Source organism: Propithecus coquereli, unplaced genomic scaffold (assembly GCF_000956105.1).
Source record: "Propithecus coquereli isolate 6110/MARCELLA unplaced genomic scaffold, Pcoq_1.0 Scaffold136, whole genome shotgun sequence".
Classification (NCBI taxonomy): Eukaryota; Metazoa; Chordata; class Mammalia; order Primates; family Indriidae; genus Propithecus; species Propithecus coquereli.
The window spans coordinates 4,591,745-4,613,005 of NW_012137858.1; the positions used below are offsets into that span (position 1 = coordinate 4,591,745).

General features: G+C 50.6%; 1 protein-coding gene across 1 annotated transcript in view; it reads left to right on the top strand.

Moving 5' to 3' along the window:
* Positions 1 to 9,575: 9,575 nt before the first annotated feature.
* Positions 9,576 to 21,261, top strand: part of KCNK12 (potassium channel, two pore domain subfamily K, member 12) — a 44,190-nt gene continuing 32,504 nt past the window's right edge. Inside the window, exon 1 of the mRNA XM_012638861.1 lies at positions 9,576 to 10,577. Within this exon, the coding sequence (XP_012494315.1) occupies positions 10,187 to 10,577 (391 nt within the window). The 5' untranslated portion in view covers positions 9,576 to 10,186. The remainder of the gene's footprint in view (positions 10,578 to 21,261) is intronic.

Below are 21,261 nucleotides of genomic sequence, written 5' to 3' on the forward strand. Positions count from 1 at the left end.
CTTCGCTAACGTCCCTTGGAAACCAAGGTTCTCTTTGGGACTCGGCGGGATTGGGTTATTTTTCTCGGCTTAAATTGTTTTTATGTGGTTACCCTCAAGACTCCTTTCTGTTTGGGGATATTTTCATATTTTTTTATTTTTTAAAAAAACCCTCAGAACATCTTGATTTTGAAAAGGCACATTCACCCAAATAAGGTGCTAAGAACGTAGACAAGATTGCCTCAATATTTCGTGTGTCAACAGCCGATGTCCTCAGTACGTGCAGAAAAGTTTGAGAACAAGGAAGGAAAAGACTGAACCCTTGCTGTCTCGGTGGATAAACATCTCTCAGTCCCCCTCCCCTGAATTCTCGACTACTTCACCTCTGCACTTGGAAGGGGAGAACTTAGGTTGCAGAAGAGGATGTAGGTGTGCCTACTATGGAATGAGGAGGGCATTGCAGGGTGCTCGCGGGGAGGAGGTGGCATGAATAGTGGAGGGGCACTCGTCTGTGGGGGTGGTCCACGACCTGCGGGTGAGAGGGCAGTGTGGCTCCCTTCGTGGCCTCTCGTGGCTGGCGCAGTAGGCAGTGTCTGCCACACACGGCCCCTGGACAAGGTCACAGAGCTGTGTTGGTACCATCTCCCAAGAAGGGCACTAGGGGGACAATCCAGAACATTCTTCATCAACTTTGGAAGGTGCAGACTCTGTAGTCATTTAACACGATTTTACTGGCCAGAGAAAGCTACAAGATGCTGCTCATACTGGTCCACATGGTGTGGGAAACTATTATATTGGGATAATATATATATATTGGGATGGCAACTTTGGGAGACATATTGAGTCCTTATTTGTTGCGTTTCCCTCCGTACTTATCCAGTCGTGAAGTCTCATTACTCCTCCCTGAGCTGTCTCTGTCCACCCTCCTTTTCTGTTCTGATGAGTCTTATCTGTGTCCCAGAATGTGACGTTTGAGGAGAAAGGGCTGGTGTGTAGGAGCTGGTGCTAGGCCAGCATTGCAAGACTGCTCGTCTAGAAGTCTGTGCTCAACAATCTCTTCTGGCCTCTCAACCCACATGGTTCCCCAGGCCAGAAGCAGATTCTCTGGGAAACTGGGTCCGTAGGCCTGGGAATATGCTCCGTGACTGAGTATGAAAGATCATCTACCTCTCATTTTGGGGATCTGCAGGCTGAGACTCAGAGAGGTTAGGTGACTTGGACGAGGTCACTGAGCCAATCAGCAGCAGAGCCAGAGTTGCCGCCCAGATTTTCTAACTCCCCATCCACTCCTCCAAACCTCCCCCTGGGGAATGTTCTGCTAGGCCGTTCTCCAACATCAGTGGAGGGAAGTCGCCTTGGTAATAGGTTTGGTTTTGAAGCCAACTGATGCAGACACACTTGAGCATACAGTGATTTACTGAGTATATTCCCACCTAGACCTATGAACCAGTGCATTGCCAAGTTTCCTGGAGACTCTGCTTCTGACCTGGACACTTGGAGGAACTTGTGTGGCATAGTGCTCCAGACGAGAACTGCTAGAGCTGGCTTCTACAGGCTGGTGAGAGCCAGCTGTTAACTGTTCAGGAATTTCATGAATTGGTTAATTGTTGATAGCTCCCAAGTGGCCATGGTGGGAATACTTACACCATAGAAATTGGTAAATGCTACAAATCAGGGTTTCATTTTTTACCCTCCAGAGATCTGGTTTACCAGCTCACTACGGATTCCGGGATAGGACCCCACTTCAGGGAGATACTTTCAGGCAAGATTTTCTATGGCAATTAAAAAATGAAGGGTGGCCCTGTCATATGCAAAGGAGACTATTAAATTTAGGAAAAATATACAGCCTATTACATGGGAGGTAAGTGTCACCAAGGCATCTTGCACAGACCTAGATGAGGTCCAGAGAAGAGCAGAGCTGTCCAACTTTATTAACGACAGTGAGGCTTGAATGGGACCCTAATGGCCATCCCAGAACAGCTTCCTTAGGGTCACTCATGAGCTGGGCATGCCACTCCATGGTGGGACAGCACCCCCTGTGAAGAGCCAGCACAGTCAGCTACCCGAGACCCTCCCCCAGTCCCCTACTCTCACCAACCCATCAGCAAGTCCTGGGAATCGTATCTCCAGTGTACATCTGGCTGTGCCTTCTCCTTGCAACTGCCACTGCCCAAGTCCAGGTTCCTGCCACATTGGTCCTAAAGGGCTGCTTCCCTGAAGTCCTGCCCACCTCTCATCCACTCTCCCCACAGAGCTGCAAAAGTGATTGTCTGAGAAGAAGAAGGAGGAGGAGAAGGAGCAGAAGAAAAAGTAGGAGAGGAGATTATGTTACGTGACCCCCACCCATCCCCTACACACACGTGTGCGCCCACACACACACACACATCATTAAAACCCTTCAATAGCTTCCCACCATACTTAGAATAAAATCCAAACTTGGACTACAGTTCTGCGTGATCCGGCCCCTACAAACCTCTCCAACCCCCTCCTGCTCCAGGCTCCTCCATGCTCACGACTGTCCTGCCACACTGATCTTTCATCCCTTGAACACCGGCCAAGGCTTTGCTCTCTCAGGACCTTTGCAGCTACTCTTCCAGCTGGCAGGAGTACTGTTCCCTGACTCTTGCAGTGGCTGCTCCTTCATCTCCTTTAGGCCTCGGCTGGAGTGTCACCTTCTCAGAGGGGCACTCCCTGCTCCCCTGGTGAAGAGTGGGTCCTCCTGTGTTCTCTATCTTAGCTCTTGAGTTTCCTCATGACAATTATTTCATCCCAGAGTTATTTTATTTACTTGTTTGCTTACCTTTGGTGTTAGCGTTTTTCCCTACTTCCCCACACATCAGTGGGTGCCCCATGGAGAAATGGGGTCACCAGTGTATTGTCAGTGCCCAGCACAGTGCCTGGCATAGAGTGGCCCATTTTGCTGCCACTATGCCCATGGGAGGCCTACTGGGCGATGCTGGAATAAAAGAAGTGCTGGGCGTACTCTGAGCACCGCCGGGCGCAGGCCTGTGCTCTGCACGTAGGTTTGGGTCGCTCATGGACTCTGAGGGCTCAAAGCCCCTGGAGGCCCAGCAGGGAGCTTTGCACACATAAAACCAGTTATAAACAAGCCTTTGGGGATTTCTGGGTGGAAGGGGCAAGATGGGTTCAAAATATTCCTGTTAAACTTGCCAACATGGTGAACCTTTCTTTGAAGCTGCCCGAATATTCTTACTTGGTGAGCAGGCAGCTCTGTGCCCATGTGGGGCAGAGGGCTGGGGAGGCAGCAAGAAACCGAGGCTGTCTGCGGAGTGATCCAGGGGGCGAGGCGGGTCAGGTGACACATGCGCAGAGACCTGCTTGTGCCTGACCTGCAGTCACGTGCACGCTCACAGTGGACCTAGTCTTGTGCTAAAGACCCAACCAACTTGATTTGTTATTGGAACTTGAAACGATGATTCGCTTTAAATAGATCCTTAACCTCACAATTTGTTTTCCTTGAAATGGTCCTGAGAGGTGCTTTCCAAGAAACAGGGAGGAAAAAAAAAAGAAAACTGAATTCACAGTGGTGACTTTGAGTCTGTCTACAGAAAGCGGTCTGAGTCAACGGTTTGTTCTCAATGGCAAAGGCTTCCCTTGTCGTGCAGTGTCTGCCACAGTGAGGAAATGGGCCACGACAAGGGGAACAGGAGTGCTTTGTAGTGGCCCTAGCGGCATCTTCAGGGACAGCTTACGGGAGCCCCTGGTGTCGGAGCTGGGGAGGGGGAGAGGGTGTATTAGTTTTCCAGGGGTGCTGTAACAAATTATCACCAATTGGGTGGCTTAAAACAACAGGAATTTATTCTCTCACATTTCTGGAGGCTAGAAATCTGAAATCAGTGTGTCACAGGGCCACACTCCTTCCTTGCCTCTTGCTAGCTTCTGCTGGTTGCTGGCTGTCCTTGGCATTCCTTGGCTTGAAACTGCATCTCCCCAGCCTCTGCCTTCATCGTCACGTGGCTCTGCCTCTTCCCTCTGCCTCTGTCTCTGTGTACAAATCTCCAACACCAGCCGTTAGATTTAAAGCCCCCCCTAATCCGGTAGAATCTCGCCTTAACTTGATGCCGCCTGCAAAGACCCTGTTCTCACATAAGGCCGTACTCACAGGCATCAGGCTTCGGACATCGGCATCTTTTTGGAGGCCACAATTCAGCTCACAGCAGGAGGGGTCCCCTTTCTCCTAGGCAGGTGGTCATAGCATAGGCACATTTTGTAAACAAGCTGAGCTGATTTGAAATCAAAATCTCCAATGTGGGTAAGACGTGATTCCAAAGTTTAGAATGAAAAATTTACTGAAACATTCTGGGGCTTGGAGTAAGAGACTGCTGGAATTTAGGAAGATTCCTTCATTCAAAAATTTCCAAATACAGGTTATAATACATAGATCACTGGGGTAGGCTAAATAATGAGCCCTCAGAGATGTCCGTGCCCTAACCCCAGGAACCTGTGAATATGTTACTTAACATGGTAAAAGGGACTTTGTGTGTTTAAACGGAGGGTCTTGAGATGGGGACGTTATCCTGGCTGTCTGGGTGCGCACAGTGTAATCTCCAGGGTCCTTATAAGGGGAAGGCAGGAGGGTCAGTGTCAGAGGAGGAGATGTGACCCTCAAGCGGAGACCAGGGAGTGAGGGATTTGCAGATGCCACACTCCTGACTTTGAAGATGGGGGAAGGACCAAAGAGCCAATGAATGCAAGCAGCTTCTAGAAACTGGAATAGAAAAGGAGGTGGATTCTTCCCTCAGTGCCTCTGGAAGAAACTGGCCCTGCAGGACACCTCGAGCTTAGCCTAGGGAGACTTATTTTTCACTGGTGACAAGATAATTGACGATGTTTGAAGCCCCTAAACTTGTGGTAATTTGTTACGGCATCAGTAGGAAACTAATAGTCTCAAAGCCCAGTAAGATGTCTTGTGTTATTTTAGCAAACTATCCACCTACCCATTTACCAGTTTTACTCCAGAACATCTAGAATAGTATGGTGCATGTGGAAGACACTTACTAACTACTTGTTGGATGAATAACTCGGGAGCATATCATACACTTGGTAGTATGGGAAACATCTGGACACATCCCTGCCTCACATCTACCATTGTGGAGGAGAATTGGACATTAAACAAATAATTTAACAAATAAAATATACATAGATTTATGTGGCAAGTGCTGTCACAGAAAACTACAGGGAGCGATGACAGAGTACCATCGGGGAAAACTAACTTAGATATGGGGTCAAATAGAGCCTTCCATGGGGACACACAGTTGCCATGAGGACTGGACACAACCTCATTGGTTCCAGTTTTAAAGACAAGAGACTTTCTCTGCACAAGGAGGTGAACTGAGTTGAGCTCTCATGGTGTCTACCATTTTTTTTTTTGGAACAAGGTCTTGTTCTGTTGGCCAGGTTAGAGTGTAGCGGCATCATCATAGCTCACTGCAACCTCAAACTCCTGGGCTCAAGCAATTCTCCTGCCTCAGCCTCCTGAGTAGCTGGGACTACTGGAGCATACCACCATGCCTGGCTAACTTCTCTCTCTCTCTCTCTTTCTCTCCCTGTATATTTATTTATTTTTTAAGAGAAGAGTCTCACTCTGTCACCCAGTCTAGGGTGCAGTGGTGTCATCATAACTCACTGCAATTTCAAACTCCTGGGCTCAAGTGATCCTCCTGCCTCAGCCTCTTGAGTAGCTGGGACTATAGGAGCATACCACCATGCCTGGCTAATTTTTCTATTTTTTTGTAGAAATGGGGTCTTGCTCTGGCTCAGACTGGTCTCAAACTCCTGGCCTCAAGCAGTCCTCCTGCTTCAGCTTCCTAAAGTGCTAGGATAACAGGTGTGAACCACTGTATTTTTTTATTTTAGAGAAATTGTTTTCCTTGGGATAAATTTTTTCTATTTTCATTTTTTCAATGATTTGTTCAATTAGTGGTTTTGTATTTGTTTTTTAATGGCTTTATTTAGATATAATTCACATACCATACAATTCATCCATTTAAAAGTATATAATTTTATGCTTTCAGTACATTCAGTATATTTAGAACATTTTCATCACCCCCGAAAGAAACTGCATATCCATTAGCAGTCACTCCCATTCCCCCTGGACCCCCAACCCTAAGCAACCACTAAGTTGCTCTATCTTTATGGACTTGCCTATTCTGGACATTCCATACAAATGGAATTGTACAATGTGGTCTTTTGTGACTGGCTTCTTTCACTTAGTATGTTATCAGATTCATGCATGTTGTAGCACATATTAACACTTCATTCTTTTTTGTTGCCAAATGTTTCATTGTGTGCATATACTATACTTTATCCATTCATCAGTTGATGGACATATGGGTCATTTCTACTTTTTGGGTAATATGAATAATGTTGCTATGAATATCCATCCATGTACAAATTTTTGTGAATGTACATTTTTATCTTGGTTATATACCTAGGAGTGGATTTGCCAATTGGTTGCATTTGACCTTACCCAATTTTCCTGGCTAACACTTCTGCATTGTGTGTTCTTTTATAAAAAAAACAGAAAGACACACAGAGAGGGATAAAAAGAGAGAAAGACAGAGAGAGCCTATACTTGTTCAGGTGTCTTCTCTGAAATTCTTGAGTACATGGCAGATTCAATAATCATGGGGTTGCAATGATGGCATCAAAGTGATTGGGTGAAAATATCGTACAAAGGAAAGGTTTTCTGGGAAAAAAAAATTTCTAACCTGAATTGAGCTGTTTTTTTTTAAGAACTGGAGAGTAGACAAAAGAAGATGGCACTCTATTAGAGGCCACCACACAAGCAAAAGCCTGGTGACTGGGTTGAGTATGGAGTACTTGGGGAATAAGTAAAAGGTAGTAGGTGAGGTTGGAATAATTTGTTGGGAATCACATCATCAAGGACTTTGAATGGCAAACTCAAGGGTTTAAAGATTAAATTCCTATAGCTTTGGAGGAGCCATTGGAGACTGTGGTTCAGAGACATAGGTCATATGATCAGATCAGATGGGCATGATCACAGCAATGACTGGCAGGTGCAGGTAGGATGGACCTAAGCAGGGAGACATCTGACATAGCATGCCCTCATCCTTAGGAGGCTGCTGCAGCAATTCAGGGCTGAAGTAAAGGCTTTGAGCATAGCCAGCTGGAAGTCAGTAGCTTACATATTGATTCAGTGGGCAAAAGCCACATTCATCATGGGGCTGGTTCCCTAAAGGACCCACGCGTATGTGCAGGGAACTCATCATTTCCCTATTACAAAAATCGATTAGGTCCTCAGAGTCAAGACTGATGCCAGAGATTTGCTGCTAATCAGGCTAGAATAACAAGTTGGAGGACAAGGCAGGCTCTCTGCCAACTGGGCAAGGAACTGGTCCCAGAGGCACAGAACACTGCAGCAAAGCACCCTGTCCCTGCTCAAAAAGTCTGGGCAAAGACAGCCTCTGAAAGGCCTGGCAATGCCCTTCAGCTGCATCTGGAGTCTCTAGGGCCAACTCCTGGAACGACACTTCTCAAAGCTTCTGTCAGAGCTGACCAGCCAAGTGGAATCCAGCCCCAGAGGTCCAAGGCTGGGCCGTCCTCACTGCCTGCAGAAGCTTGTAAGGGTGGGGATACTGGGGGAAAAGAGCCTAGGGCAGCATCTGTGCAGAGCCCAGGGGAAGCAAAGACTTAGAGAAAGAATTGACTTCATTTTGACAATAATAATAATAGTCTGCAATGACAATAATTTGTATTTGTATAATCCCCCCACTGTGCTCCAGAAAAGGAGGAGGATCAGCTTTCTGGGTGGATGAGATATCCTTCCCCTCACACAAAGCCTCCCCTGCCCCATTCTAAGAAAAACCCTGTGAAACTAGCCACCTGCCATCCAGTGCTAGGAAGCCTAGTTCTGAATACGGTGGTGGTGGTGGTGGCATCTCTCCTCTTCTGTCCCCTCCCTAACACAGAGGGGAGTGCAGTTCGCTCCATTTATAAACTGGAGCAGCATTTTTGAGAAGCCCCAAGTCTCCAATACACCCTCGTTTGGGCAAATCAACGTCCTAAGTCAGATGCCTTTCAGCTTTCTGCAGCTCCCCTGCCCCCAGCCCACCCCTCAGTCTGTGACGGGCTGGGGTCAGAGGAACCTGGTTTCAAAGTGGTGAAACGCTCAATGAGTGGTGGAGGGAACATTCTGAGCACCCTGACCCAGTTGACTGATGCTACTGCCACCCACACTTTGGGTTGAACTTAGCTCGGAGTGCTTCCTATTTCTGGAGGCCAGAGAGCCCGGATTGGGGATGGATGGGGTGGGCTGTGGGGGGCGCTCTGCATTTCGCTACAGTTCACCCTCCTGGGGTATCTAAGCACAGTCACCATCGTTATCTTTATTTTCTGCCATCTATATCATATTATCATTATCAGGGTCCTCCTCCCCACAGCCTGTAGAAGCGAGGAGGACAGAGAAGGAGCTGTCTGCCCCAAAACGATGCTTTTCTGGCTGTACCGAGGGTGTTCCTTGCCACAGAATTTTGTGGCCCCAGCAAAACCGGCTTGTGTCCAGCAGAGAAGCGCCTGCGACAGCACAGAGCACCCGCCGTCTTTTCCTGCCGTGGTGGGGCGGAGGGGCCACCATTTCGCCGAGGCGCCCTTCCCAGAGCACACCCTTCCCCGCGCTGCCCGGGGGGAGCGGCCAGTGAGCTTCCCTTACACCTCCCCTATTCCTCTACCCTCTACCGCAGCGAAGGTCTTACCCAGGCTCCCCTACCCCAGGCTGGAGGGGTCGGTGAGCTGGGGTAGCGAGAGGAGACCCGGCAGCCCACCGGGCCTGGGAGCTTTCTCCTCCGATGGCACCTCGGTCCCCCACCCGCTCTTGACTCCTCCCCTGTCTCTGTTCCGCAGCGTCCCCGCCCTGTCAGCACCCTGCTTCAGCGACTGCACCTGCCTCAGGTTGGGGAGGGGCACGCGGGAGGTAGAAAGGAAAACAGGGAGGGTTTGGGGAGCACGGTGCAGTGGGGTGAGCGGCCTCGCCGCGTGCCTCCAGCCCCCGCAGCCCCAACGCCACCCACCCCGCGGCTGCGGCACCGATGCGCTGTCCGCGGTGCTGACGCTGGCCGCCCGCTCGGTCGAGAGGGGGAACAAACGCCCTGGTTCCCGGGTCTCCCGGAGCCGAGTGGCCGCCTCTCCCCACTTCCCAAGCGGCATCATTTTTCCAAAGGAAGCCTCTGAGTCCTAGCGCTGCAGTTGGATCCAGGACAAAGGAATAAACGAAGGGAACTTAAACTTCGGATAGAGCCCAACAACCCAGTGTCGGGATGCGCGTCGTGCGGCCCCCAGCCCTTGAGACCGCAGAGCATCATCAAGTTGAGCAAAGTTTCACCGCGGCTTGAGATGCGGGAGGGATATCGGAGGCGAAGCGCAGAGTGGTAGGACCGGCTTCCCAGGCAGAGTAGTAGCCAGCGCCGCAGTCGGACAACCTGCTCCGGTGCCCCGCATCTGTGCCGCTAGAACCACCGGGAGGCGTAGCGGCAGCCCAACTCTCCACCCCCTCCCTCCCTTCCTTACTCACCCCTCCCCAACACCCCGCCCCGGGCGCAGATGACTCCGCCTCTCGGTGCCGGGCGGCTCTTCGGCTGGAGCTGGGAAGGGAGCGCTTCTCCGGACTCGGCTCAGCTCTGAGGCTCCGAAGCCGACGCCGCCAGCTCAGCCCTGGGGGCGGGAGCAGGACTGTCCGCGCAGCCTGCACCTGGTAGCTGCCGAGCCCGGAACGCCTTATGGGACGCCCCCGGGGGCTCTCTCTGCGCCCTGCTGCCACGTCCCTGTCCTAGGCGCCCGGGCTCCACGGCCTGCCCCGCCCGCAGCCCGCGGCCTGTCTGGAGAGGAGTATGAGGCCCGGGGCCCCGCGGACGCCGGCCACAGGGCGGCAGGGGCCTAGCTGCGGAGCCCCGCGCCCGAGGGCGGCGGGTAAGGAGTCGCGGGAGCCAGCGAGGCGTCGGGGCGCGCAGAGGAGCGCCCCAGCCCTGGCGCCCGCTGGGCCGCGGGACTCGTGTGTGGCCTGAGCGCCGGGGAGGAGGCGCCCCTCCGTCCGGGTTCTGGGGAAGGCGCAGAGGGGCTCCACGGCGGCCCCTGACCCCTGGCCACCATCCTCACGCTCCTGCTCCCGCGTGGGGGATGTCGCGGCCCGGGCCCCGAGCGCCGCCCCGGCCCCGGGGCTGAGCTCCGGACCATGTCCTCACGCAGCCCCCGGCCCCCGCCCCGCCGCTGCCGCCGCCGCCTGCCGCGCCCCTCCTGCTGCTGCTGCTGCTGTCGCCGCTCGCACCTCAACGAGGACACCGGCCGCTTCGTGCTGCTGGCAGCGCTCATCGGCCTCTACCTGGTGGCGGGTGCCACAGTCTTCTCGGCGCTCGAGAGCCCGGGCGAGGCAGAGGCGCGGGCGCGCTGGGGCGCCACGCTGCGCAACTTCAGCGCGGCGCACGGCGTGGCCGAGCCGGAGCTGCGCGCCTTCCTCCGGCACTACGAGGCCGCGCTGGCCGCCGGCGTCCGTGCCGACGCGCTGCGCCCGCGCTGGGACTTCCCTGGCGCTTTCTACTTCGTGGGCACCGTGGTGTCAACCATAGGTGAGCGGCGCGCCCTGCGCGCGTCTTTCCTCTTCGCGCCTTTCACCAGCCGCGTTTTCCACTGCTCCGCTGCTCGGTCCGCGTCCCTCGGTTCCTACCTTCCCTTCTAATGTCCCTTTGCGGACTTTTGCCTCACCCTCTCCCCTCCACCCGTCCCCCTCCTGCTGCCTCTTCTCTCTTCCCCGGCTTTCGCTGGAGGAGGAAAGCCCAGCTCTGGCGCGCACTCAGCAGTGACTTGCCTGGCAGTGTAGCCGAATGGGGAGAACCTTACCTAGGCGCCTGGCAGCCGGAGGCTGCCTGCGCTCCAGCACTTCTTGCAGACTCCATGACGTGACCTTGGTGCGCCTAAGTCTTCTCCTCTAAAAGAGGAGAAAATGTGAGGTTATGTGTCAAGGGCCGCTGCTTTTTTTTTTTTTTCCCTATTCCCCGCCACCTCCCACCCCCAGCCTCAGTTTCCTCACCCAGATGATTTGGAAAGCCCTTTCACCTTCCACTCTCAGCATGTTTATTTCCTCTTCTTTCACACCGTTTTCCTCTTTCTTCTTTACCCTGCGTTTTCCCCTCAGCTGCCTCTAACCCTTCGACCACTTGCCCCAGAATCATTTTCCCTAGATCTCCTTCCCACCAGCTTCTACAGTCTACATTGCCGCCCTCCAAAGTAAAGCCTGTTGGTCAGAGGCCCGGACTTCTGCCCCCTCCCTTGGTAACCCTCCATTCCCAGCCTCTTCTCCAATTTCGTGACCTCTTTCTTTGTTGTCTCGCCACTTTTTCCAATCAGTAGTAGTGCCAAGGGATGGCTGGGAACAAGCATATTTTCCCTATACTTTCCATCATCCCTTTTCCCTATTTTTGGCATAAACAGTTCATGTTTTTTCAATTTGACAAAAAATGCTGTGTAAATACTCCTTCAGGCCCCCCCACTCCTCCCTCTTTGGCCAGATTGCTGCCTCTGAGCTCCTGTGGAGAAATTCTGAAGCCACCATTGCTGTCCACCCTACCACTTCCCTCCTCTTTTTTCTCCTCTCACTCCCTTTCCCATGTCCCCCTTTCCCTGGGCCCTGGGTGCCATGTGAAACACAGCTCTCTCCCCCCACTGCCACCCCAGTTACTCACCTGTGTAGAGTGCAGAAGAAATACAAGCTTCTCACTTTGGCAAGACTGTATGTGTCCCCCACTCCTGCTTGGAGTCCCAGGGTGGGAGAAGGCACTTGGCTGGTCACACCTCTAGTCATCCCAAGGCACTGTCCCTGGTGGTGCAGTTTTGGAGGAGGGGGCTGGATTTGCTGGGCTGAGAAGTGAGAGGGATGTCATAGACACGCCTTCCGTGGGTGGGTTCTGGGGTGGTTTGGCATGCCAGCTCAGAGACAGGGCATGGACTGTAACTGACCAGTGTAAGCCACCGCAGATGGCTGTTGGAGGCAGGGAGAAAGGCTGCATCCATGTGCAGAATATGAGCAGCTAGAGATGTGTCTCTGAGTGTATATGTATAGTCTATGAAAGAGCTTCTTGCCTTCTATGATTTTTCATGTGTCATGCTTGATCTATTTTAAATAGAAAAGGCAAATATGGCCCAAGTCCAAGGCACACACAAATTGGATAAAAATACTCTTTAAAAGCTATATCATGTTGTTATGGTGATAGAAGATATAAAATGACCCCCTCAAAAAATCCCCTTTTAAGAGCTGCATCAAGTTGCTATAGCAACTAGAGTTTTTTTTAAGTGCTTTAAAAGTACTAAGGATGCTTAGTCCTGGAGGATGACATCATGCGTTCATAGCTTGTTATTGACTTGTGCTCTTCTTTTTGTAAACACACCCTTTTGCTGTCTTCCACCTAGAGGCACCTGTGTACCTATTGGGTGGTCACAACATTTTTTTCCCAGTGGCATGATCTGGCTTCCTAATGGAACCCACAGGCTAAAGGGGAAGCCGTTTGTACTGTCCTCTTCCCCTTCGGGCCATGAGTCCATCCAAATAGGGCCTGATTCCAGTGACCTGTGGTCTTTGTGCCTCACTGATGAGCTCCATCAATCTTTCATTCACTGCCCCTTTGGATGCAGAGATTCTAAGGCCAGACACGGCTTCTAAAGCTTCTCTCTCTCAGCTCTTTGCACAAAATTAAGTCAGCATGTTGGGAAATTGTTCTATTCCCCAGCCTTTAATCTACTGGCAGGATTGGCTCTTTAGTCAAGCAGAAAGAAACTATATTCTCTTTCTTGATTTGTGTTTTCAGATGTAAGCAAGCAATGTGGGAAGGCTACACTGAAGCATGTGGCCATGTTACGAATGACCCAGCATGTTGCTTCCAAAATCTGCAGGGAAACATTCGAACCAGCCTGTGGACAATTCAGGGTTGAACTAGCCCTCTGCAGGGGTGCCAAGATAGCCACAGAAGTAGCAGGGGCTCTACTGGTTAGCCACCTGCTGGGGCATTCTGGGGCAGTGGTTCAAATTGGTCACTTCTGTCAGTCAGATAAGTTCTACTGAATCCACAAGTAGCATGATTGGCATTTCAGCCTTCTCTTTGCAAAATACACTTGGATGAGATTTAAGGAAAGACTTACATAGGTCCATTTCTCTTCTGCTTACATAGTTTCTTTCCCTTAAATTCCCTGAGTCTTCAGTGACAATTATTGTTATTACTGATGCTTTTATGGATTCAACAGCTCGGGAAGCCAGAGCTCAGTCCCACATGGGCAGTCGGGATTCTTTATCTGCCACCTCATCCAGTGAAGAGGAAAACTAGCATACACTCGGTTTTATTTGATGAGTGAATATCACAGTGTGTTTGGTTCCTATAGTAGTGTAGAATTCAGGGGACCAAAATGATTTGGTTCAGCTATTTATACTGCCTAATTAAACAGGACATTTGTGTATATGTGTGTGTGTGTGTATGTGTGTGTTGTGTAGACCCAGCTAAGTGATTCATCTCGACTTTAGTATAGAAAAATCCTTCCTTCCTTCATTCTATAAATATGATATATTGTGTATATCAGGCCCAGTGCTATATTTTGAAAGGTTAAAGCATATTCTAACATGAGCAGCTGGATTGCAGCATTTATAAGCAGCATGTCCTGGCTATCCTCACTAAATATTATTAGAAGAAGGAGACCTTTGGTATAATCCCATATGACACAGTATTAAGGGACTTGTCCAAGGTCACACAGTTAATGAGGGGTTCAGCTAGGTCTAGAAACCAGGTATGCAGAGTATGTTCCCCCAATTTCATGCATATAATGGGTGGGAACATTCTTGTTCTAGACTAAAGAGTTTGATAAAGGTTGTGTATGTGTCTGTCTGTCTGAATGAGCATCTGTGTGTTCTGACACCAGGGCAGGGACTGGTTTGATGGTCAGGCTATCAAGTCATTAAGCCCACGGAAAACTCAAAGAATCAGACACATCTTATAGGTTATACAGGTTAGAAGCATCTGGCAGGTCTTAGCTGGGCAGGCAAGAGCCAGGAAAAAGAAGGTCAGACACAGGGGCGCTTGCAAGGAGACATTCTGGTAAACTCTGGTCGAAGGACAGAAGCCACTTACTTTCTGCCCTTTTTTGCACCGTGTGTGTGTGTGTGTGCACACGCATGCTTACTTGTGCATTCACATGTGCTCTTAAGAGTGTATATAGAGCCGGAGAAGAAGAGGCAGAAACAGGCCTTCAGTGAGTGGAATACATAAAGAAAGTTCAGGTATAGCCGTGTGTACTCAAGGTTAGACGGAACACCACAATGAGATCAAATTTGTCCTGACATTTGTTTGAACAGGGCCCCATGTCTAGAGCTGGACAGTTTGCAATTGTATAGACACACATGTGTCCACGCAACACAGACCCGGTGGGAAAATTTCACCTGTGATTATTCAGCAGTGGTTGAGACTCTATAGAAAGTCAGTCTGAATAGCTCAAGCAAAATAAAAATCCACTTTGTGGTCTAAATTATTTATACTGATTGCTTACCACTGAAATTCTGGATAATTATTATTTCTCCCATTTATGTTATGTGACACAGTCCCTACGGGTTGAAATCAAGTTTGTTTTAATGTGAACGCATCCATTTATTCATTCCTCCATTTAACAAACATCCAAGACAAGCATAACTCATCATAGATGTATGAGTGGCCTTTGGCACATCAGTATCTGTGTCTCCTGTGATTACATGAACCCCTAAAGATAAAGATGGTGGCTTGTGGTCTTTTAGTACTAAATAATATTCCTGGAGGCAGTACTCCAGCTCAGAGATATTCAAAACCATCCAAAGAGTATTAACCTATCATTTCACATCCTAAAGGATGCTTTATTGGTTTACTTTGAAAAGATTAAAAGGAAACTCTCCACTGGGGTTTTAATTATGCATCTGCTGTCAAATTTACACATAGGAAAGAACATATTTAAAAGTCTTTCTCAAATGGCAGCTTGATATAAACAGAAATATTTTTGCTTCCTTTTATTAGGTTTTCTGGCAGCGTTTTTTAGCTATAAAGCTAAAATCATGCCGCTGTAGACGGGATGGTGTAGGTATAAGAGCTGTCACTTTTGGCACTGCATAATTTAGCTCGCTACTTTCAGAATTAGGCACACTTAATTATTCAGCCACGAGATTAGTAACAAGTCCTAACTTTTTCCCCCTTTTTCAACATGGATTTTTCAAAAATGTTTTTGCTACAAAGGAAACTAAGACATTGTAAGCTCAGAATGTCACTACCACTTTTACACTGGGCTTTCTTCTAACATGTATGTAATCCAGCTGGAGGTGGTTTTGATGTGCGATACATTACCCAGAAGGAAAGCAGTACCTTTCCTCACTTATTTCTCTTCTCCAACTATTTTTTATTGAAAGATGATGCTATGGCAGCTTTCAAGGACATTTAGAGAAAAAATGTCTCATTAGATTTGAAGCGCTGGGTGGAAGGCCGAAAATACATTTCCATTCACTACTCCATCCTCGGACCCAGCCCATAGTAAACACTCAGTAATTATTTATTAAATGAATAAGAAAACAAGTCATTCATAATATCACTGCCCCAACATAACTCTCTTCATTTTTGCAGGTTCCCCTGCTGTTCCTTGTCTATACCTTTTGTACGAAAAAGAAAAGGAACTAACTGATATGTGCTGAGCTGTTTTCCTTTTGTTAATGTTTTATCATCAATGCTGTTCCCATGTTCTCACATAGCTTTCACAGGCTGATTTTAGTGGGTGCATAATATTCCATCTAGTTGATGTTCTATAATTCATTACCCATATTGCTAGGGTGTTCCCTAGTGTGGGGCTATTTTGAGTAATGCCACAGCGATCATCTTTATGCATGTGGCCTTTTCTTTAATATCTCCTTGGGATGACTTCCCAGTGGTGAAATTGCTGAGTCAGTGGGTACTGCTGTCTTCATGGTGCTTGTGGCCAGCCTCGCTGGAGTGGGAGACTGGTCTCTCCCTAGCTGAGCCTACGCCTCTACAAAGCCTAGCAGAAATTGGACAGTTATCCAGCTAATTGCTCCATGGAAACAGGCCACACATCCACTTGGTTTTCTCCAGGATCACACTCAGTTCCAGGAGCTGAGCTGCCTCCTGAACAAGGCTGTGGCTTTAGTGTCTTCAGCTTTCCTTGCTTTAATGAGAGCTGCTTTCTTTGTGAAGTTTTGGGTAAGTGGAGAAGGGCAAGATGGAGAAACAGATATGGGCAGCTGCCAGGCCATAAAAGAATAAGACCAGAAAGGCACCTGGACCCTCTTGTCTCCCATGCCCTGGGCTCCTGGGAATGGTCCGCCATTATTCTTGGACCCAGCCAGCCAAGAGGGAGCATTCTTCCACTTAGCCCTAACTATGCCCAAGGTCCCCAACCCTGAACAGCCCAGAATTGTGCCAAATGTAGCAAAGATACACCCTAGAGTATTCCAGCTGAAAGCACCATAAAAATCCTCCAGAACTTTCCAAGCATTTAAATCATTTTGTCAACAAAAGCTAATAAGCAGCCCGTTATAGAAAATAGGCAGAAGCAGAGCTATTCTAACTGGGGGTGGGGGCTGGAGCCCTGACCACGGGGCCTCTCCTCAATGCCAGCCACTCCCCAGTCTTCTCTGAGGAGCTCTAGAAGGTCTTGAAACTACAGGAGCATAGCACTTGCATGGAGTTGGGGGGTGCTGGTAGAAAGTAAAGAGGGGTACTGAAGCCCCTTGGCCCTCACCCCAAGCCAGCTGTTGGCTGCCACCACTGCTTTGAGATTCAGGCCCCAGGAAGTTCTACCCTAAACCCTGCCATTCCCTAGCCAACTTCTGGGTCTAGTTCTTCCTCAGGGGAATCCAGGCCCCTTTCCAGACAGCCAGTCCCTGGGGTGGGGGATGCTCTGGATGTTATCTGTGAGGGTCACCCCCTCCCTGGGCTTGGCCAACCTCCAGCTCAGGGCTAAGCTCCTGGCTCATTAGGAGGTCAGTGATAACTGCTGTGCCTGGGCTCGTTGAAGGATCAAGTTCCGGGAGACCTGCTCCATCTGCCTCTTCCAAATCCCAGAGGACTCGTTCTGAGGTGACCCCAGGATGGAGCATCTTGTAATTTCAAGTTTTACAATGTCTGGATACAACGTGGTTATACTCACAGTAACGGATGTTGCAGAGCAGGAAGCCAGGGTAGCATGGAGCAGCACTTCTCACACTGTAATGTACATGTGAGCCCCCAGGGCATCTGGGTTCCATGAAGGTTTCTGTTCGGAAGGTCCAGGGTGGAACCTGAGATTCTCACCACTCCCGGCAGTGCCATGCTGCTGGTCCCAAGACTGCATGTGGGGGAGCCAGAGTGTAGAGAAGCAGCAGTGAGTCAGGCACTGGGAGCCTAGACCCACCTCTGCCACTCGCCAGCTACATGGCTTTGGGCAGGACACATCACCATCTGGTGCCTCAGTTTCTCCATTCCTAAAACAAGGGAGTGCCTGAGATCACCGAGCCCCTCCCAGCAATGACGTTCTCATGTCCGGGAGACTTATTCGCTCATATCCTCCCAGTGTAGTTTAGTGTAGACCCACTACGCCAGCTCTGCAGCCTGTCTGCCTGAGTTCCAGGCCCAGTTCTGCCACTTACAAGCTGTGTGTTTCTGGAGAGCGGCTGTACTTCTCGTCGCCTCAGTTTCCTACTCTGTAGAGCGAAGCTCATGATGATTCTTGCTGACAGGGTTACTTTAAAGATTGAAGGCACTAACCTATGTATGCAGTGCCTGGTAATCCTAGTAGCGTTAGCTCCCCAGAGCTGGGCAACCCTGTTAGTGCAGGAGGGAGACCGAGGCACTTCTCATCCCCTGAGGCTCACCTGGCCACACCACCCTGTGCATGGCCCTCTGGTCTCAGCCACCCTGCAGTGTGGCATGTGCCACACTCTAGTTGGCTCCTCCCTCTCGGGCATGTTGCTGTCCTGTGCTGTTACATAATTGACCTAGAAGGGTGCTTTTCAAGATGCTTTTTCTTTGGGTCCTCAAAAGAAATCATTAATCATTCCTCACATGTGTGGTGCTCTTTTAATTGTCGTAAAGAACATGCATGGTGAATAACTGGGTGCTTCTGCCCCCCGACCCCAGAGCAGCACCCTGGGCAGCCACACCTCTGCCCGCTCTCCTTATTTCCAAAGCGTGCTAGGGCCTCTTGGCAGTGCTCGTGCTTAGGAGGATGTCATGGAGCTGAGGCCAGGCCCCACCACGCTTCTCTGAGGCGGACCCGGTGTCAGGACTGCTGGGTGGAGGCTGCTGGAGGACAGCACTGGCACTGCAGCAAACAGCCCCATGTGGGTGGGAGCCAGGCCGCTGTACCCTGCACCGTGCAGCTACCACAGCTCCCTCAGGTGGGTGGAAAAAGCACCAGGGCCCCATTCCCAGGCATAACCCCCTGGGGCAGGATGGGAGCTGGGGCCAGGGAGGCTGCAGAGCCTGCCAGTGTCTCCCCTCTCCAGGCTCCACCATGCCAGCAGCCAGGGCCTTTGTTCTGGGGAGCAAGGGGGATGACCGGGGCACCATTGGTCTCATCGATTGGCTCCCCTCCCGGCCACGTGTCGTGCTTGCCAATGTACTGTTTTTATCTATGTTTACTCAGGAACCTGCCCAAAACCCTAGGACAGCAAAGATGATATCCCATTTCACAGATGAAGAGGCAGGCTCAGAGAGGTTAAGTGACTTTCTTGACATCGCACAGCAAGTCAATCAGTGGCAGAAGAGAGGATGCAGGGCTCCTGATTGCCCAGAATCTTCTCTGCCAGCCCTGAACTGTGCACTTCCATAGAGCAGGAAGAATCCCAGTCCAGTCTGGAGTCTGCTGGGTTGTGGGGCTGGAGAAGGAGGGTCAGGAGGTGTCGGCAAGGACTAAAGCACAGCTTAGAGACTCTGGGGTCTGGCTGTACTGTGCTCCTTGCAGTCTCATGGCTACACTGAAGTGAGGGCTGCCTGCTTTCCATCCCCCACCACCCAGAGCCTCTCCGTGAAGGAGGCTGCTGCACAGAGGGGAGCAGGGAGACAGCATGTGCTTCCCTCGGAGCTCACTGGAACTCTGGGAGTTTGTGTTGAAGGGAACTTTGGAGGCCTATTGCACCGAGCTCCTGCCCAGACCTGAGATCCCTCAGCCTTTCACTTGAAACAGCAGCAGTGGATGGGAAGGGGCAGGACAGAAAACCAAATGATCAGAAGGTCCTCAGTTTCCAGCAGAGAAAGTCTGGGGACATGGCCAGCTCAGGACTCAGCCCCTCAGGGGCTGGTTGGTTTGAGAGAAACTGCCTAAGGTCATGTCCTGGGGACAGACCCTGCCCAGACCTTGGGAGAACACATGAAACTAAGCACCTGACAGTGCCACCCCCTCTCTAGCCATCCTTGACTTCTGGCCACCCTCCACTCCATCCCTTCCCACCCTCCCTGCAGCCTCCAGGCCCACACTCCAGGCACTTTAAGCCTCTAGGTCATTGCTCACGCTGTTCCCTCCACCTGGAATGGCCTTCCATCACTCCCCATTTTCTGCTGGGTGTACTTCATCTTCAAGGCTCAGCTCAAATGGTGCCACTAGAGAGGGACCCTCTCTGAAATCCCTCTTACTGCCCCTAGACATGTGCTAGTTATTTCTCTGCCAGCTTCTCCAGCTATGATGTAAGCCTCTGTTTAGTGGGGTAAGATATGTCCAAAGCTGGCACGGGACCTAGCACATAGTAGGTGTGCAGAAAAATTAGTTTCCTTTCCTATTCCTTCAGATCAGCAGCTATGTCTTAGTAGTGCTTGTCACTGCCACAATCAATAAAACTGTAATAACCATAATGGTAGCAGCTATGCATTGAATGACTGCTTTGAAGTGGAGCAAAGCTGTAGTTCCTGTCAATCATGGAGCATAATGCTTGGCACAAAGTAGGTGATTAATCAACATATGTTGAGTGGATGGAATGAATGAATGAGTAACTGAAAACTTTGGACTGCTGGAAATTAACAACAGAAAACTGAGCAAGCTGCGCCCAGGCTGTGCTCCAGGAACCTCCCGCCCCTCCCCGCCCCTGCAGCAGGAGGGGCTGGCTGCGCACTGGCGCCTCTGCTGGACCATGGCTTTAATGACCTCTCAGCAGCTGGCAGGTGTGCAGCGGGACGGCCAGCCCGTTCTGTCTGGGGCTCCCCTGCCTGACAATGCTGTCTGTGTGGCTCTCTGAGTCAGTGGGGTCCTGCCCTGACCCTGCGGGGTACCCAGCAGAATAAGGGTGCCTGTCTGAGCCAGAACCCCTAGAGTGAAACCAAACTAGACAGTCCCAAGTCTCAACTCTTGTCACCCCAAGGAGTGGTAGGCAAAGTTCAGTCCTGAACAAGGAAGCTCTGGTCCTAGTTCTCCCACTGGCTTACATTCCCCATGTGGCCCTGGCCGTGACCACATCTCTCAGCTGTAAGGAGGCTCCACTGAATTCTGCCCCTCAGCCCAGGGCTGCCACCTTCTCCCTTCACCTGCCCGAGACATGCCCCTTAGAAACTGAGCATTGGCTCACAAATCTGATGGAAGTTTTATCAGTAATGAAATGCAATTCCACAAACCAGGAAAAGCCACCCCCACCCACACAGCCCAGCACCATCACAGTGCCTCCAAAAATACTTGGGGAAGCTTTTATCAGAATCGATTGTCCCAGCTTTCTGGAAAGTTTCAGTTGAGATAAACGCAAACCCTAAATCACACGCCACGTGACTTCTCCGTAATCCTTTCCAAATGGCCATGATCTCCTTCCCTGCTGCCAAGTGTTCTGAATTCTGAGTGCCTCGTGTGAGCCTGTTTAGCTGCTAACATCAGGACCTGCCAGAAATGCTGCAGGGACAGCTGAGGCCCGAGAGGGAAAGGAAAACACAAACCTCTGCCCATGCTGAGTTTGTTGGCATTTCCCATAGGGCCAGGATGCATTTTGGAGGCCGTGCAGTTTTGATTGTTGGGTTCTTGTCTAAAACGGAAGGCCAGGAAAGAAAGCTGAGATCACATGTGAGCCAATTGTGAAGGAGGTCTGGCAGTGCTGGTGGCAGGCAGGCAAGAGGTCCCTGCCTGTGTCAGCGCGGAAGTGAGGCTGCAGGGCCTGGCCCTGCCAGCACCCTCTCCCCGCCACTCCCCACACTTCCCATTGGAATGGCATGGAATCATCTGTGTGACTGTTCAGCATCTGCCTGCCTTGCCAGACTCTGGATTCCTGGAAGACGAGCACCCCGTCTCCTCTGTTCC